This window comes from Sinocyclocheilus rhinocerous, unplaced genomic scaffold (assembly GCF_001515625.1).
Source record: "Sinocyclocheilus rhinocerous isolate Xijiao unplaced genomic scaffold, SAMN03320098_v1.1 scaffold153, whole genome shotgun sequence".
Lineage (NCBI taxonomy): Eukaryota > Metazoa > Chordata > Actinopteri > Cypriniformes > Cyprinidae > Sinocyclocheilus > Sinocyclocheilus rhinocerous.
The window spans coordinates 3,289,773-3,309,239 of record NW_015660878.1 but is presented as its reverse complement, the minus strand read 5'-3'; the positions used below and the strand labels follow the sequence as shown (position 1 = coordinate 3,309,239).

The 19,467-nt window shown below is 36.9% G+C and overlaps 3 protein-coding genes across 9 annotated transcripts in view; all 3 read left to right on the top strand.

Annotated features, from left to right (window-relative positions):
* dennd5b (DENN/MADD domain containing 5B) overlaps positions 1–5,353 on the top strand; it is a 38,533-nt gene extending 33,180 nt beyond the window's left edge. For 4 of the 6 annotated variants that reach the window (XM_016534857.1, XM_016534858.1, XM_016534854.1 and 1 more), the window contains 8 exons: positions 42–187; positions 1,121–1,162; positions 1,550–1,668; positions 1,748–1,935; positions 2,331–2,413; positions 2,497–2,623; positions 3,494–3,668; positions 3,767–5,353. In XM_016534857.1, coding sequence (XP_016390343.1) covers positions 42–187; positions 1,121–1,162; positions 1,550–1,668; positions 1,748–1,935; positions 2,331–2,413; positions 2,497–2,623; positions 3,494–3,668; positions 3,767–3,950 — 1,064 coding nt within the window. In that variant the 3' untranslated portion in view covers positions 3,951–5,353. The remainder of the gene's footprint in view (positions 1–41; positions 188–1,120; positions 1,163–1,549; positions 1,669–1,747; positions 1,936–2,330; positions 2,414–2,496; positions 2,624–3,493; positions 3,669–3,766) is intronic. The other 2 variants (XM_016534859.1, XM_016534855.1) reach the window with 1 other exon arrangement.
* Positions 5,354–7,226: 1,873 nt separating this feature from the next.
* LOC107725569 (protein FAM60A-like) lies at positions 7,227–12,606 on the top strand. 2 transcript variants are annotated; one of them, XM_016534861.1, is made up of 6 exons: positions 7,227–7,388; positions 10,076–10,203; positions 10,428–10,527; positions 11,279–11,402; positions 11,512–11,662; positions 11,767–12,606. In XM_016534861.1, the coding sequence occupies exons 2-6, from the start codon at positions 10,076–10,078 to the stop codon at positions 12,011–12,013; spliced, it is 750 nt and encodes a 249-aa protein (XP_016390347.1). In that variant the 5' UTR covers positions 7,227–7,388; the 3' UTR covers positions 12,014–12,606. The 2 variants fall into 2 exon arrangements, with proteins under 2 accessions (XP_016390347.1, XP_016390348.1); XM_016534862.1 differs by lacking the exon at positions 7,227–7,388 and adding an exon at positions 9,220–9,244.
* A 4,127-nt stretch (positions 12,607–16,733) lies between these two features.
* LOC107725657 (caprin-2-like) overlaps positions 16,734–19,467 on the top strand; it is a 12,619-nt gene continuing 9,885 nt past the window's right edge. The window contains exons 1-5 of the mRNA XM_016535004.1: positions 16,734–17,040; positions 18,386–18,626; positions 18,769–18,831; positions 18,912–18,998; positions 19,080–19,318. Coding sequence (XP_016390490.1) covers positions 16,997–17,040; positions 18,386–18,626; positions 18,769–18,831; positions 18,912–18,998; positions 19,080–19,318 — 674 coding nt within the window. The 5' untranslated portion in view covers positions 16,734–16,996. The remainder of the gene's footprint in view (positions 17,041–18,385; positions 18,627–18,768; positions 18,832–18,911; positions 18,999–19,079; positions 19,319–19,467) is intronic.

The following is a 19,467-nucleotide window of genomic DNA, read 5'->3' as shown; positions in this document are numbered from 1 at the left end:
ATGCTGTGTTTATATGCAATTTGTTTTTTTTGCATCCTAAGTGATTCCATACAGGGCCGTTATCATCCCCATCAAGAAGCTTAGTAACGCAATGACCACGTCCAACCCCTGGCTATGTGTGTCCGGCGAGCTGGGCGACTCCGGCATCCTGCAGATCACGAAGAACGTTCTGGAAATGACGTTTGATGTGAGTGCTGTGACATCACGCTCCAGCTGTTCTGCCCTGAAACTGATACATTAGTTTATTTTGAGTGTCACAGTTTGTTTTCCTGTGGGACTGAGACAATCATCCATCCTGCCATCCACAGAATTGAGTGTGCTTGCAAGTCTTTCGAAACATCTGTTAGATCGAAACTATTTATGGAAATGACAGAAATGTAGCTGAACAAAAAAATATAAATATATAAATCTCATGATAACAATGTCACATTTCACTTTAAAGAGAAATTTAGAGCCTTTTTAGTAATATTTTAAGTATTTTTTTCTCATTACCATAATTCATCCAAACATTTTTTTCTTTATTGTGCTTAATGGAATAAATACAACATACTGTAATACTGTGACTTTTATTTCAATTGGCAATACAAATTTAAAAAGGAAAACTTAAAGGCAATAGAACAAATACTACCATAATGTATAAATTGTTTACAATTTAAATAATTTTTATTTAAATTTAGCAGTAAGATAATAAGAATTGAGGAATATAAACATAATCTCTGTACATATTTTATTAAATTATTAACATTATTATTAAAATGATTAAATGACATTTTTGCGTATTCGTAAAATGCGAATTTTCTGTAAGCAAAATATAATTTCTTTCTGAGATTCACACAACAACTGTTGTGAAATTTACTTTGCTTTGGCCTTTAAAAATATTTTGCATTCCCTCTCTATTGAAATGATTCTCTTGATGTCCAGATTATTTATTTTTTTCCCAAACTGAAATGGTGATTCATGCATTAGTGATCAAAACCTCTTTATTTTTGCACTTCCACGAATCTATAACTTTGAGGAAGGAGATATTATTCTTACATCCCACCTCATACAACCAATCACTGCCATTTGTCTTGCTGTCAATCACCCATCATGTTCTAACTCATTCTGTGTCCTCTCGCAGTCTGCCTTTAGGCCTCACACGCACATCTCCATCGCCTTCAAGGTTAGGTGCACATCCCTCCATTTTATTCCTCCCTCTCTCTCCATTTTTCTACTTCTCTACATAGAGAGATCTCCTCTTCTTCTCCTTTGGGTTGTTGGTTTAGCTTTAAATCTTGTGATTTTTGCATCCCAAATTTTGTACATTTACTTTGTATTTAGCTAGTTTTTAACTCTTATTTGGAGCTTACAGAGTGTTCATTTTGGACACTGTTTGTACACTTGAGTTAGTCAAATTCTGAATGTTTTTAGAGCCGTGGCTTTACTATGGTCTAAACCAACCATAATAGTGCATTGTACACGTTCACATGAGTTCACATGGGTTGTTCGGTTATTCTCAGACAGCCTCTGACATGGTTGCCTTTATCTGTTCTGTATGTGTATCTTACAGTGTCAGAACCTCGGGAAGTTGACAACAGTGCAGCTGGGTCATGATAATTCTGGCTTGCTTGCCAAGTGGCTGGTGGATTGTGTCATGGTCCGCAATGAGATCACTTGCCACACGTACAAGTACGGCCTACTTTAGTCTCTCGCCATTCATCCAGCTCCTTTTATGGTTTTCTTGTTATTTACTCGTTATCCTTTCCAGGTTCCCGTGTGGCAGGTGGCTGGGGAAGGGTGTGGATGATGGCAGTCTTGAGCGAGTTCTGATTGGTGAATTTGTAGTGCCATGCAACGATGATGATGGAGGAAGAGGGTCTAAGACTCCGCCCCTTCAGCGATCACCTTCCCAGATCCGACGAATCAGCATCACATCACTTACAGGACGTGGAAACAGTAAGTTCAGCTTAAATTTCAAAGGTGCTCAGTAATTTGATTTGTTGTGCTGGCGGTCATCTTGGACTTACACTGACACCTAGTGGTTAAAATGTGGCATTGCACAAATAACATTGTTTATCAGTGACATTGTAGAAATGCTCTATTAGTAGTCAGCCACAATTAAATTTTTTAAACAAGTGTCTGATGATGGAATTTACGGAAATGAAGTACATGGTACTCACCTTGTATATAAATCAGCTTTTATTAGGCTACTGGGTATGATTGTCGTCTTCTATTGTGAATGTACATTCAAAACTATTTTAATGATAATTAATGTCAATAAATATTCATTTCTTTAGGTGTAAAATCTTTTTAATATTTGTGTTAAATTTGTGCAATTCTTCTCTCTACAGAACCAACAACTGTACAGATACAGGAATCCATCGGTGAAGCAGTCAACAGTATTATAAAGCATTTCCACAAACCAGAAAAAGAGGTATGATATGCCCACGCATGATTATTATCATTTTTGTTGTCCTTGTAACTTTTTTTAATCTAAAGGATTGTCTGTGCTTTTAGAGGGGCAGTCTTACAGTCCTGCTGTGTGGAGAAGGTGGTCTTGTGTGGGCACTGGAGCAGTTCTTCCATCATGGATTCCGCTCGGCTCGAATTTTTCAGAAAAATGTTTTTGTGTGGGACTTCTATGGTAAGCTTAGCTTATTAAATGTTTCCCTGTGACAGTAGAAGAGAAAAAGAAAAACGCATATAGATCATGTTTGCGTTCATATCTGTGGTTTAAAGCTTAAAACTGATACTCTATGAAATTGTTTTTTTTTTTTTTTTAAACTTTGGGATCAGTAAGATTTTTTGGTGAGTTTCTTATGCTCATCAAGGCTGCATTTATGTGATCAAAAATGCTGAAAAACAGTAATATTGTGAAATATTGCAAATTAAAATAACAGTTTTCTATTTTAATATAATTTATTTTTTGTGATGCAAAGCAGAATTTTCATCACAGTCCTCAGTGTCACATGACCCTTTAGAAATAATTCTAATATTTTGATTTATCGTCAGTGTTGGAAACAGTGTGTGCTGCTTAATATATTTTTTGGAACCTATCATACATTTTTTTAGGATTCTTTGATGAATAAAAAGTTAAAAAGAGCAGCATTTATTTAAAATATAAATGTTTCCTAACAATACAAGTCTTTATTATCACTTTTTAGCAATTTATATTTATATATATTTATGTATTGGAGGGGGTAAAATAACTTTAAATAACTTCATAATTTTAAGGTCTCATTATATAGGGCTTTATCCTCATTAAAGACATTTGTAAATAAAATATTTTAATGTTTGAAGTAAACTATTTATAACAATTAATTAACACTTTTGTCCTCCAACAGTACTTTAAAATGGAGACATTTTAAGCATTTAGTATCATTTCGTATGTGATACAAAACAGTTATTTCTATTATATTGTTATGCTGCTTAAAATATATAAAATATGTTGCTTATATAATATAATATAATGCAATATAATATAATGGAGTTCCTATGTCTGTGTGTTGTACAGAGAGAACAGTAGAATTTATGGAGAATGCAGATCAGATTGGAGACCTGCAAGAAACACCAGAGCCTCTAGGTTTGAATTGTGAATCTTTCTGTCGATACGTCAACGCCATTAACAATATGCCACGCAACATTGGCAAGGATGGCAAGTTCCAGCTGCTAGTTTGTCTCGGGGCGAGGTAAGGACACACACATGCTCATTAAAGCAAACTAATTTTGTTTTTTAATAAACAGAATGTATTTACAGTTGTCTGTACGTGTATTCCCACTCTCACAGAGACCGACTGTTGCCGCAGTGGCTCCCTCTACTGGCCGAATGCCCCGTCATCACACGCATGTATGAGGAGAACGCGTTACTGCGAGACAAACTCACCGTCAGCTCTCTCATCGCAGTTCTGGAAACGCTCCATGACTTCCCCATCACACTGGAGAGCTCTCTAACTAAAAGCGTTGAGCTGTAACTCCACATGCTGAGGTCAAATTCAGACTGCTCCCCCTATCTGCTGCCACCCTCAGGGCCAAAGCGGCTCTACAAGTACTCTGCCTTGTGCGTTCACTGACCAGGGAAGGACTGAGGACTTATCGAAGCATCTCAAACGACTGCTCCTCCAAAGAAATGAACTCAGAAGTGTGTTTTGTAGCAGTATTTGGAGTTGTGTTCTTTCTAATTGAAAGCGTTGATGGATTTTTTTTGAGTAGACAAACTGTTTTCCTGTGGATTTTGCTTTCAGACCTGTGGTCATTTCCGCGCACATCTGTGTGCGAGTCGAATCCGCTAACATTTCTGCTTCAGATCATGTGCAGTGCTTTAGAAAGCACTGTTTTTTGCAAAGTATGTCAGGATACAGAGGAGTCTTAGTACTGACAGATTACACATTCAATAACCATCATTTGACAGGCAAAACTGTTATACTTGAGGAATTCAGGCATGAAGTGTTTATAATGACCTGAATTTTATGTTTGGGTGTTTAAACCGATGCTATTGGTGTTCTGATTGGCTGTTAGTTTGGAAAAGAGATTCTTGATATTGGATAGTCTGAAATTGAAGATGTCAATTTGAAACATTCTCCTGGTTAAAAGCCTGTCAAATGAATTTTCAGAGAAAAAGGACATTCCAACAACATGTGAATCGTTGTATGTTACAAGATATGTTTATATGCGTGATAGGAATGTGCGTGTGTGGCTTAACATTTGGGAAGATGTGTTAATCTTGCCAATGAGTATTAACTTAATTCTTAGATACTTCAGTATCATGTTTGAATTTTTTATTTTTAAGAAAGAAACACTGGAAATCATCATAAAGCAATAACAAGCCCGTTTCAGATAGTTTGTTATTAAACTTATAGTCACAGTTAAAATCTCTCAAATATTAATTATTACAATTGTGGGGTGCTTAAAATATAAAATTGTAAACCCTAGTATTTACCACTAATTGAAGGTCTAAATGCAGCAATTACTTTGTAAATCCATGTTTGATTACTGCAGTACTTGCACATTGCTTAGAAATGAATAAGTATTGTCCTTAAACCACCCTTTATGTTTGTTCTTTTATGCATCAGTTTTAATCCGGAATCCCTGCTGAGAGAAATCAAGTAGTAATTACATATAAATTACAAATGTTATAGGATGAATAACAGCTTTGAATCTCTTCATTTTACTTAAGTTGTGGTTTTTAAGACTCTCAGCATTTAATCTAAGAGCTGTGTAGCACGTCAACCTGTGTATTTTCTTTTTTTCTTTTTATAATGACTCCGATCATTTGTATGTATTTATTTTCGAATGATGCTTTTGTGACACTGGTTGATTTTGAATTGACGCAATCTTGGGGTGATTTATGCAGTATGCTGACACTGTATCATTTATTTATTTTAGTAAATCTACTTTCAGGCTTTGTATAGTATGGAACGTCCATCTTGTGTAAAAGTTGACTATTTTAGGCCCCAAAAGTTGCTAAAAACCCAGAGAATCCTCTCGCTGGAGGAATGAGGAAGCCGCAGCTACTGTCCCTTTGTTTGCGGTGCTGATGCATGCCACATATTTTAGATCTTGGAGAAGTACTGTTGCTGTAAATGAATTAGTTCCTCTTCTAGATCTTGCCTCATTCCGTCTGTTTTTTCCCCTGTGTGAAAGCTTCTAAACATCGATCATATTATAAAAAGCTCCCTGTCTAAAAATGAGTGGGTTCCTCCATCATGTTTATATTTGTGAAGCAACTCATTAAAATTGCTCTGTTCATCCATATTTGTGTCCTCTCTGAACTTCTTGTCATCTTGTGAACGGTGTGTGCAGACGGGACATTATTTCAACACACGGTAGGCATGCATGGTATTCCAGGACAGCGCTCAGGTCCTAGAGAACATTCCTCTATGAAGAGTCATTCTTCATGGAACATTATTTTTAGTTTAGGGACATGCTGATGGCATCTGTGAAGCAAATGTTCTGCACTGTCTCATAAGTGTTTTTTTTTAATAGTAGAAGATTTCATGTTAGGGGAGACTGGGGAGTGTTGCAACATGAAAGTTTAACCAGTTACAAATTAGCTTGTTCGTTCATTCATAAAAAAGGCACAAAATCCGTCACTGGGGCAGTACCTTTTTTTAAAAAGTACAATTTTGTACCTTGTTTAGCTATAAAGGGTGCATATTACTACCTTAAAATCCTTAAAAGTAGGCTACATTTTACCTAGTCTACTTATTAGTACCTAAATTGCACATATTAGTACCTTTTGAAAATTTACTACCTCAGTAACAGATTTTGTACCCTTTTCCTTGAGAGTGGATAAGCACCAAGCTCCTAAAATGACAGTAGCTGTAATCCTGTGTAAAAATATAAAGCATTTACAGAAAAAGGTAAGAAAGTGAAATTACGTCCTAATTTGATTTGTGATTCCGAATGAATGTCAAATGACAGTTTACTGTGCATTTAATTCGCTGTTACCTATGGGCTAGTGTTACTATCTTTACCATTTTTCAAATATGTATAACAAATAGTAGCCTATCTATAAAATGAAATCAGGGGTAGTGATTTCAGACAAAAAGATTTGATTAAATGTGAAGTTGAAATAAAAGTTAACAATAAATTCATGCACTAATTTTTAAATGTCCATGTTTTCTATATATCCCATGATCCAATATAGTGGTGAAACAAAAGCACTAACAGCTAATTTGACAATAATTTACACAGTTTAAGTACACATGTAGCCTAATTTTCTAAACTAATTAGCAAACAAATATAGTAATATTATAGCAAAGTTTGAGGGGGAAAAAACACGGAGCTATAAACTAAACTAAATGTACACTTCCCAGTTTTCCCTGTAAATATGATTGTTTGAGGGAATTAAACGTTTTTGTCCCGAACCCTATATAAATGTTGGTTAAAAACGTTACATTTACAAGTTCTAATGTCGTTTAGCTCTTTCAGCCTATTTAATTTATTCTGCAGAGCCGTCAAAAACAGCTCTCTCGAACTATTTTCGCGATGAAGTACCGAGGACCGAGCTGGCGACATGTGCTCATGGCTGACGGCCGCGGAGCGAGAAGGAAGTGCTGCGTTTGTTCAGACATCTGCTGTTCTCGTAGTAGTAGAGCGTAACTCCTCCCACCGGGATCGCAGCGCACTGGCTGCTGCCCTAGCAACCGGACCCGCCCACGTTTCCCGCGTAATTTTCTCTTCCTTTTATGGGCAATAGAATGCAGACGCAGTCAAACGTCAGCCGCGTATGCAAATGAGGTTGATTGAAGAAATTCAGAAAATGGTGGATGGAGCTCGGCGCATGCGTAAACATTTTACTATACTCAGACAGAAAGTGAGACAGTAACGAGTGGCGCATTGTTAAATGAGTAACGCCTGCAACTCTTGGATTTCGCTGTGTGATTTGACTTTAACTGCTTCAAGTCGAGGTAAGAAAAAAGGGCTTTTTTAAAGAGTAACTTAACAGTTTATGTGTGCTCAGAAGGGGTTATATTCGCCTTTTTGAAAGGCCCCCTTAAGAAGTTGTGTGACAGTGCGATGCCCGGCTGAAAGCTGTCGCATTCATTAGAAATGTAGCAGTAAGATCACTTTTGAAGCTTGCTGAAATTGTTTCACATTTTTGCTTGAGTATAAAAGCGTGCGATAAGTTTAGTGTGTAGTACAATTGAGGAGGCTGCTGCCCATACAGCGCATCCTTTGCTGATGATCGCTGTTAAGTGTTTGATAACAGAATCGATTCATTTGATCGATTCTATTAAACTTGTCAGAACAGACGTAAACCAAAAACGAGGGTTTTGACAGAAATGGTCAATGTTACATTTGAAAATAAACAATTTGCATTTGCGTACTGGTTGAAAACCGAGAACTAGATGCAAAAACTGTAACAGTGAACATGCATTCTCATATATTTGTGTAGTTGGTGTTATACGCACTGAAAATGCACTGAAAACCAGTTTTGCTGTTTCTATAGTTTTGAATTTGCGATATTGAACTGCGTGTGGTCTCTACTCTGCTGTTGGTGGGTGTGCTTCAAAACAAACCCGCATTTTCACAAGCTCATCAACGTTTCAAAACTTATGCTTCAGTAACTCAAGTTCAACGTTTATGTAACGATTAAAGCTGTGCTACTGTTAAAGATTCATTTCATGTGCGGCGGAGGCGGTGTCACTGACGCATTTAAACGTGGAGCTAATAAAATCGATATTTTATTTTAGTATCCTGCTGGACCGTTTAAAAGTCTTATATTTATCCCGTTAAGAAAATAAACATGTGAATACGTGTTTTGTTAGGCTCGGTGCTCTTGAGCGAAGTTGTTGCATGGACAGCATGTGTTTACAGTCTCGAGCGCAAAGCATGGAGTCGCACGAGCCACTGACGCAGAGTCGCGCGGAAAACAAAGAGCAGCGGACGAGCGGTTCGATTAAATTCACCAGTATTTCTTCGCCGAGCACCACTGGCGTCAAAGAAAGCGCGTTAATTAGTTGCTCGCGTCGAGCAGGAGTCGTTTTCAGTGAAACTGCGGGGGAAACATGCTGAATGTGTCTGTTTAAAGATGCCGTGTGGCGCGCCATGCTTCCGCGCGAGATAGTGGGCGGTGAATACGGCGGGACACACGCACCATTTCTCTGCAGTGCGCGTTCGACGAGTGTACATGTAAACGCCGCGAAACATTGATAGTGTCTGTATTATGTTATCTGGATAACTTTAGATGACACATTTAGACGTGTTAATGGCACTTTTGGTCGCGGTGTCCGTAACGGCATCGCATTACTTTCTTGCCCCAATTTTCTGCCCCTCCTCTCAAACGCGTTGCCATGTTTGAATTGCGTCAAGCGCCAGTTCAACTCGCGCACTTGAGAGATAATATAATATAAATGGTAAGAAATATGATTAAATATTAATATGCATATATTTAATTAAAAATGAAAATGCAAAGGCTTCAGATAGACATCGGACAGATGACCCAGTTATAATGTATGAATTTGATGCCTCGCCAGGGCACCGCTGCTGTCACCGATCAGTGTCGATGCGCGAGGCCGCCGGTGTCCGGCTCTATCAGCACCGAGGTTATATAAGACCGAGCACTCACTGCCGCGATGATGACTGATAACCCATATTTCATCTCTCTCTCTCTCTCTCTCTCTAATATAATCTATTAATAGTCATATATGTAATATTTATTAAGTAATACATTTATTAATACGTGGTATTGTACGTGTTATAAATGTATTATTGTTATTGTATATAAATGTACAATTTATGTGTGTGCACAAATATATGAAATGTATGTAGAGCAATTAGCCTACGAAAATACTATGATAAAAATGAGACAACAGAAAAAAAGTCATAATATTTTCATATTCATTTGTGTAAATTTAACCATTATTTCCTTATGACCAATTATACGACTTGACCAATTATTATTAAATGTTTTATTATTACAGTATATATAGGTAATATACACATGCATATACTACTGGTCAAAAGTTTGGAATAATTAAGATTTTTTTAATGTTTTTGAAAGAAGTCTCTTATGCTTACAAAGACTGCATTTATTTTATAAAAATACAGAAAAAACAGTAATATTCTTAAATATTATTACAATTTAAAAGAACTGTTTTTAATTTTAGTATATTTTAAAATGTAATTTATTCCTGTGATGGCAAAGCTGAATTTATGATGATATGATATGCTGAATGAAATGATATGCTGATTTGTTGCTTAAGGAAACATTTCTTATGATTATCATTATTGAAAACAGCTTAATATTTGCTGCTTAATATTTTGGTGGAAACCGTGATACACTACCATTCAAAATTCTGGGGTAAGACAAAAAAGTAATACATATATTCATTAAATTGATCAAAAGTAACATTTATACATTTACAAAAGAATCCTGAAAAAACAAATCACGGTAAAAACGGTTTTCAACTTTGATAATAAAAAGAACTATTATGTATGTATACCAGTAACTTTAGTTGTTTGTAACTATGGTGCTGTGGTACTTTTTGCAAATGAAATTCCAGCTGTGTTTAAAAGCTCGTGTAAAATCATTGCATCAGCAGAAGTACCAAATAGAAAGTTGTTTTACTTCTGTCTTATCCATGTGTTACAGATGTTTGGCTTTCATAAGCCGAAGATGTACCGCAGCCTTGATGGATGCTGCATCTGCAGGGCAAAATCCTCCAGCTCTCGTTTCACTGACAGCAAACGCTATGAGAGAGACTTTCAGAGCTGCTTTGGGTGAGTTGGGTATCTATTATGTGCTTGTGGTTCCTCTGTAATAACATGATATTAACATCTGTCTGGTTTAATTACAGTGAGTACAGGATTTGTATAATGTATCTCTAGTCAAGCATCCTTTTTCTTTTAGAGTAATGTGGAGGAAATAATGTCGTTTGTTTGTAATGTGAGAACTTCAATGATTTCCATATGTATTATCTTATTACAATGGGATACTTCTACAGTTTAGGTGAGACTCGCTCTGGTGAAATCTGCAATGCTTGTGTTCTGCTGGTGAAACGCTGGAAGAAGCTTCCTGTCGACTCCAAGAAGAACTGGAATCATGTAAGCTCTGTCAAATTCTCCAAGCTCCAACCAGTATGCACACATGCATACACACACAGCCTCTTATTGATCACACTGAAGTCTTTTCAATTCAGTTTTCTATACACATTGTTCCAAAGCGGCCTTACACAGAATCACCCTTAGTGAACAAGTGAACTGCAGCTCCCGAAGATGTTAAAGTAGATGAGGAGGAAACCTTTGGATGAACTGAGAATCAGCTGGGGAAGCTCACATCCTCAGAATAACACATATTTCAACAATTTCATACATGCACAAATGTTTATTTTAACAGATGCAGTAGTATTAATAATAATGAGCTACATAGTATTACATGGTAGTAGTCACTACTTTCAATTTAGTAAGATTCTAATGATTACAAATGAAAGCAGTTCATATGATATGAAAAATAATCAGTAATTATTGAATATAATTATTATTATGTAATAATGTTTGGACCCACTGTATTACTACCTATTGTAGTTGATCTAAATCAGTGGTTCTCAAACTTTTTATGCCAAGTACCACCTCAGAAAATATTTGGCTCTCCAAGTACCACCATAATGACCAACATTAATATATATACCAACATATAATACCTTAACAGAAAAATACGTATTTATTGCTTTGTTTATAACTAATTTAATATAACTTGTATGAAAATTATATATATATATATATATATATGTATGTATATGAACAGATACATTTTCATCACAGTCTGAGGATTGTTATTGTTATGAATTGTTATCAGGTGGTTGATGCCCGAGGGGGACCCAGTCTGAAAACTACAGTGAAGTCCAAGAAGGTCAAATCTCTGTCCAGACGGATCAGACCAAACCAGCTCAGCAGAGTTCAGAAGGAACTGAAGAGACACAGTGAGCACACAATCACATATTTCAATTACAAAACAACATGAAATGCTTTTTAACACATTCTTTATTCAATAATCTTTCACATAATTTGCTAAAATGTCTTCATTAACAGATTCAGATGCTCACAGCACCACCTCCAGTGCCAGCCCCGCCCAGTCGCCCAGCTACAGTAACCAATCAGATGAAGGCTCTGACTCTGAGTTGACTCCTGGCTCCGCCCGCTCTCCAGTCTTTTCCTTCTTGGACCTGACATACTGGAAAAGGTATTTATTTTGCAGAATCAGCCTGATTTATGAGTTTGACCTTATATTTTACATGATAATGAACAGTTTTTAAATGAAACGAGTTCATGTACAAATCTCTCTAGGCAGCGGGTATGTTGTGGCATCATCTACAAAGGTCGCTTTGGGGAGGTTTTGATCGACCCTCATCTCTACAAGCCCTGCTGTCAGAAAAAACAGGTGCAAGAGCAGGAGGAAGAAGAAGAGGAAGAGGAGGAAGAAGAGGAAGATGGCGACCTTGAGAAAGAGGAGGTGCAGAGCAGTCAAGAAATTCTTCAACTGCACTCCTCTCCCCAATTGAAAATGGAGCAGGAAGTGGAAGAGGAATGGTGATGCAACATTCCCAGGGTACTGACTTGGCATTCTTAGGAAGCCTTCGAGAGTCGAAGCCCATCAGACACTCTCAAAGACGTTCTCTCAGATTGCCTTCGATTCAAGAGCAGCTGGATCCTTGTTCGTCTTTTCCTGTTTCTTTCTTCCTTGTTGAGAATGTGTCTCTTTCATTTGCTTCATTTGCAACTTTTCCAGAGCCTGGTACCACGCTAGTCCATTTCCTATGAGGATTTTTTTGTAGACCAGAGAAAATGAGTTTCCTTTTTTGCTATTCCGCTCAAACACAGAATGCTGGATCTACATACATCATGCATAGAAATGTAGGGAATAGCCTTGGACAGTGAGCACAATCCTACGCTGTCGCTTTTGTGCCCTTTGAGCACCATTGTGCACTTCCTCTGGGGTGACTGTCTTTCTGCACTTAGTGTACAGAATTTAGTATACAGCAAGCAGCATTTGCTAAATTCTAGCTCAGTGAAGATAACGTTCCACCTTTTTGCTGGGATATAGCAATTATTTAGGGAATATCTTTTGCCTTTATATATTTATTTTTTTCTGTCTTTGTCTTTATTCTTAAAGGGATAGTTCACCCAAACATGAAAATTCTGTCATTAATTACTCACCCTCATGTCGTTCCAAACCCGTAAGACCTCCGTTCATCTTCGGAACACAAATTAAGATATTGTTGATTAATTCTGAGAGCTCTCTGACCCTCCCATAGACAGCAAGGGTACTACCACGATCAACGTCCAGAAACGTAGCAAGGAGATCGGTAAAATAATCCATGTTACATCAGGGGTTTTTGCTTTTGTGCGCAAAAGAAAAAAAATAATGACTTTATTCAACAATTCGTCTCCTCTGCGTCACCCTAGCGCCATTTTGGAGAGTATCCACTGAACTCAAACATATGTTGTTCCGTGTGGTGCGGCTGACACAGAACAACATACACTGTTTGCGTTCAGTGGATACTCCAAAATTGCGCTAGGGTGACGCGGAGGAGACAAATAGTTGAATAAAGTCGTTTTTTTTTTTTTCTTTTGCGCACAAAAGGTATTCTCGTAGCTTTGTAATATTACAGTTGAACCCCTGATGTAACATGGATTATTTTACCGATCTCCTTGCTACGTTTCTGGACGTTGATCGTGGTAGTACCCTTGCTGTCTATGGGAGGGTCAGAGAGCTCTCAGAATTAATCAACAATATCTTAATTTGTGTTCCGAAGATGAACGCAGGTCTTACGGGTTTGGAACGACATGAGTAATTAATGACAGAATTTTCATTTTTGGGTGAACTATCCCTTTAAGGTCTGCTCTGATTTGTATTTAAAGGGACAGCTCACCTAAAATCTATTTATTTATTTTTTAAAAATGTCATTATTCTGTCATTCACCCTCATATTGTTCCGAACTTCTTTCAATTTCTATCTTTTTTTCGTGGAACACAAAAAGTGAGTTTTTGAAGAACGTCTAGCAGCTTTATTCAGTAATAATGGAAGTGAATGGGGACTAGGGCTGTTAAGTCCAAAATGACAAAAGCACCCTAAAAGTATCTAAAAATTGAGCTGTGTGCTATGTTCCAAGTCTTTTATAGCCATATGGTAGCGATAAACCAAAGTTTATGTCATATGGACTACTTTTAAGAAATTTTTGCAGAGCTTTTTGTCTTTTTGGAACTTGACTGCATCGGTTCCCTTTCATTTTACTATACAGAAAAGATGCAGGATGTTCTTGAAAAATGAGCTTTTTTGTGTTTAATGTAAGAAAAGTAAAAGATGATGATGTGAAGGTGAGTAAATGACCGATTTTTCATTTTAGGGTGAACTGTCACTTTTAAGCCCTGATTTCAGTGCAGGTTGTCTGTATTCAGCCTCTAATAGGCAACAAACTCAACTCGACTCAGTGTTTTACCGCAAACGTTTCCCCAGACAGCATTTCTCTGGTGCTGAGGCAGACTGGGCATGGCCAACCAAAAATAATGCCTGGCTATCAACACTCTTTTATTCAGTGTACTAATGTAAATATCCAAAAGTGTAGATTTGACTTAAGGTTTTTGGAAAAGAGCATGAACGCTAAGGAGGAAACTATTGTCTACTCTAGATGATATCTGCATGAATTTTGCATGGCCTTTTAAGAAGATTTTTATTTCTTTTTATTTTGTTTTGCAACCATGTTGCAGCATAATTTAAGAATAATTTGGGCACATTTTGAGACAGTCCCAATATATTTTTGTAGATAAATAAATACAAGAAAAGAACAAAAATGAAATCAGATTTTGACTACAACATGACACCTTAAGATGTCATTGTTTAATTATTACAGGGATTTAATTGTATTCTGCTATTTTTTTAGAATTGGATATTTTCAATTTTGTTTCATTCAAAGCCAAAAAGCCCAAGATCTTTGCTATTTATTCAGCAATCTTATATTCATGTGTTCATATACCTCCTTTCTCTCTTGCTTTCTGCCTTTTGTAAATACAGTGTTTTCGCAATGACAGATACTACTTTTTTTTTTACTGTCATGAAAGAATTGAGCACATGGTCTGATCGTTTTGGTTGTTTTTTGGTTTGATATGTTTTTTTTCTTTTGGCTTTTTCTCCAGGGACAATACTGAAAGGCTAAACCAATGTCAGCTTGTACATTTTCTTTATAAATTATCATCTGTAATAAGCTTTCATATATAAGGAGTATTCATACTATATATCCCGATGTTTCCCTTTTGTTCCAATAGGTCTGTCCTGCCTGTTTCTTTATCATTTTATTGTTTATGATGGCCTTGGCTGTCTTGGATTGTACAAATTACGTTGACGCACACACACTTCTGTTTAATTCCAGGGGGTGGCGCTAGAGAGCTCATTTGTTTCACACAAAACACTCCATTGCACATTCATTTTAATTCTCTTTCTGGGCAATTTACTTCATATGTGCTCGGTTTTGAAATGGGTATTTTGATGGTGGCAGCTTGCGGCTTTAGTGTGAATATGCCAGATCACAGCATGATGACACTGTATTTGTGGTAACATCCGTTCAGGGGAAGCATCCTATCGTGTCATCTCTATGACGGCGTTATTTGTAAATATAAGATGTGTAAGACTGAACAATGGTTATTAAGAATACTTTTTTTTGTCTTATTTATTTCATATTTATTTGTCTTGTGGTCTTTTCTTTTCAAGTCTCATCCAATTTTGTCATAGGACTGACCTGTCCTAACAACACTGCAATATGGACTCAAAATGCTTTTACACATCACATATTGTCGGCCGAGACTCACTAAACGTCATGGAGAACTTCAGGACTAGACAGCTGTAAAAACAGACTTTTTCGGTGGATGCTAAGTACAGCTATTTGATTATTTTTATACTTTTGTTTGAGGGTTTCTAATGCCCACATACTTTTCTTAGACTAGCCCTTTATTTGTAGTGCTTCAGGCATGTATGGTAGCTATGCACTTTGTATTCACAATACTAGAGATATATGAAGCAGGTTTTGTATTTTTTTACATATTGTACTTTTTACTTGTTCCTCAATAAATGTAACTTGTGGTGGTTACACTTGTTATGTGCATTGATGTAAACGTGCATTTGGCAGCCACTTGCATTGCATTCAGATTAATATTTTACTAATATGCCCTGGGAATTGAACCAATGACCTTGGCATTGCTAGAGACATGATACTGTTTGAGCTACAGGAACATATAGTTACGTCATGCCAGCAAATAAAATAAAACGAGCTAGAAGTGGCTGGTATTGCTACACCAAAGTTGTGGGTTCAGTTCCCAGGGAATGAACTGATGAAATAGGCTACAGTGAAAAGCAATGAATACTTTCATTTAGCAAGGACATATTAAATTGAACAGTAAATACTCTTATAATGTTACAAAACATTTCTATTTCAAACAAATGCTGTTCTACTGAACTTTTCAGTTCAGAAAAAACGTTTCCACAAAAATATCTGTATTAACATTTTCTTTAGGTTTTATGAAGGTAAATGTAAGACTTTTAAGACCAAGTAAACATTGAAGGGGACATGAAAAAATTTATTAAAATGAAGTACGTTTATGAATAAAACAAGAACAAATATCTATCAGTGGGCTCAAAGAAATACATTTAATTCAAAGGGAAAATATATACATTTTTCTGACTATATTGGCAGATATTTGTTCTTGTTTTAAACGTAAGCACATCATTTCTCAAAAAAAATGTATAGGCATACATACTAATTTGAGGTTTGCAGTGCATGCAGCATTTAATGAAAAAATACAATTAAAACGTTCTGCTCTGTTTTAATATATAAAAATCACATTGACTACTTTTTGTAAACACCTTAAATGAAGATACAAATGATACCAAAAAAGAGACCGTTTTAAAAATTGTGACACCCAGAAGATACCAAGATTTCCACCCCTTGAGGAGCATGAAAGACACGTAATTATTCAATTTTCTCAGTTTTTACACAAATTGTATTGTAAACTGCATGCATCAAGTTCAGTCATTCAACCCTGTTACATATTTATCAATAACTACAAACCAGTATTTGGTTCCAAATTTGTCAGCCCCTTCTGAATAACAAACTAAATGCACAACCCTGTTACAGTAGGCTACTTATTCATCCCTGTTACCCATTCTGAAATAATTATTTGTAGCCTATATATTATTTGTAAAGTAAATATAAGATCGATAGATAGATAGGAGCTGTGGGTGGATGGGTGTGCGCGTGCTGAGGCTGCGCGCGGGGACTGTCCTGTGTTTGGCTGTGACGTCATGATTGCTCCGCCAGCTGACGGGTTTCCTCTGCTCTGAGGACATAAAAAGGTGCGAGGCGGCTGCGGTCTGTCTTCGCTGTTTCCCCACCGCTTTATATCGTCTTTCCACCAGCTCACCGAAAGGCTACCTCATTTGCATTTAAATGAGCAGCCTTCCCACCTAAGTCATCCTAACGATCTGAGAACGAAGCAAACAAACACACACACTCACCGGCAGAGACGCATGAGGTCGGTGAGATATCTGCGGATGCTTTGCTCGTTACACATGTGCGTTATGTTGTCACATGCATCTGTGGCTTTATTCGTCCTCCAGCAATTTATTTGCGTTCTCTGCTCGTGGATTTGGGTGGTGGCACCCCGTCGATGCTGTTTGGACAGGATTATTCTGGAAAGCGTCAAACTCGTGTCGGATAATGGCTTTAAAAGTTGCATTTTTGCACTACTCTATCTGCTCTTTTTCAAGTGCAAGTTATTATAGCTTGTTTTGGTGTTCTCTTTGATGCATAATCGGTGTTTATGAACGCCAGAATTGCATTAGACGATATTTGTACATGGCTGACAGGAAATGACTACGGTTTTTATGTTAGATAGTAATTCCGTGGATAATTCGCTTTTTTAACGTTGCATTTGTTATTCCAGTATGTAAATGCCATGTCATGGTGAGCACTGGCGAATGTCCAGACATACGGAGAGAGTTAAGCTCATATGATTATACGTCATGCAGGCTGTTATATGTATATATATATATATATATAATTTTTTTGTGTGTGTATAACTTTCCAATATATGTGTGCTGAGATTTCTATTTCAATATTTATTGTCACTGAATGACTGAACTCCTAGCATGATGAACCAGGATAGTCTAATACATTAAATGTTTTTAACTTTAAGGTAAAGCAAGTTTATTTATGTATCGCAGACATTTAAAAAGTACATTTTGAAGTAGAATTTAAGTACAAAGTGAAGAAAGAACTAAATGTAGGGGAAAGTCTAATTGAAAAATGTATTAAGGGTTAAAAAAATTGAATCCTGTCATTTATTCACACATACGTTGTCAAACCTATATGACCTCAAAAGGAGTTTTTTTTTTTGGGGGGGAAAAGTTAGGCCTATATAATTAACTAAAACCATAAAAACATTAATTCAAATATGTTAGCTGATTAAAAAAAAAAAATGAAACATGCATATTAAACATCTGTCATGTTTACTTCGTTTAACTTGATGTACTGATATAAAGTCAATAAAATCTGACATTATCAAATCTGACAACTTAATTAAAATGACAAGCACAAAACAAAATTGCAAAAAAATGTAACAATCAAAATGTAAATAAAGTGAAATGTTACTATTAATAAAAACTTGTAATAGTATCTATCATAGTAGTTTTAAGATTGCGTGATGCTGCATCCACACCAATAGGTGTCAGTGTAAAGTTCATGACCACTGTGATTGACTTTTGTGTTGTTTTTATAAATTAGGCAATATAAAGTATATACTATGTGTTACTCCACAATACATAATAGTTTCTCATTCCGAGTATGGTTATAAACGTCTGTCTTTTTATTTCCATAATAAATAGTGTGACCTTTCTGTTCATTTCCCTCTGCTTCAGAGAGACTAAGATCATGGTTCAGCTGTCACCATCTCGGACTATAGAGACGTTGACTCCGTCAGAGTTGACCGTGGAGAAGGAGGATGGCCAGGGCAGCCCTAAATCAGAGTCCCCTCGAGTGCTTACCGCCCTCCAGTTCACCCTTAGCCCCACCACGACCACCTACTACGACTACGAGAAATACATTGAGGACGGCCTCATCTGCCTCAAGCACAAGATCCGTAACATTGAGAAAAAGAAGGTGCCTTTATTCTGTCGTTTAGGCCGAAATAGCATGAACAGTATTCAGATGGAATGGGTTGTTTTGCTTTACTCATACAGCACCTAATGTGCTTCAGTCCTGTCCATGTTTGCAAAACAAAGCTACTTTTTTCTTCTTGCAGCTGAAACTGGAAAGCTACAGTGAAAGGCTGAAGAAGGGGGACAAACTTAATCAAGACCAACTGGTAATCACTCTTCATTTTATGTGTCGCATCTTGGGAAATGGGGCTTGTTTTAATATGACTGATGTGTGCTAATGCTGTAGGAAGCTGTGGGGAAGTACGAGGAGGTGAACCACAATCTTAAGTTTGCCAAAGAGCTCCAGAAGACCATTGGTGCCCTCACGCAAGATGTAAGGTTCATGCATTTGTAAAGTACTGAGTGAAAATAAACGGTTCTGCATATTTCACTGGCTCTTCTGATTTCTGCATAGTTGTTGAAGGCTCAGCGCAAAGTTGCTCGACAAGAGAAGGTGATGAGGATTGAAGAAGAGAGGAAACATCTGAGCTTGATGCTCCAGGTGCAATACGTCCTCCACAGTCTGCAGAGAGAGGATGTCCGGAGGAACTTCTGCAACATGAGACAAAATTCCTGTTACCTGTCCACACAGGACATGGAGAGCTTGCTGGATCTGGCGTCATTATTGGGATGCAAAAGAGACCATAGCATGAGGTTTGTGTTGCACCTGATATGGTCTTCTGCTTTGTAGTCAGTGTTTGTAAGTATGTTTTTGACTGCTAACTTTAAAATTAGGTACTAATTTCCTGCATTGCTTCTTGTGTGTTCTAGCACGTCAGTATTTGTTATTAATGGGAAATGAT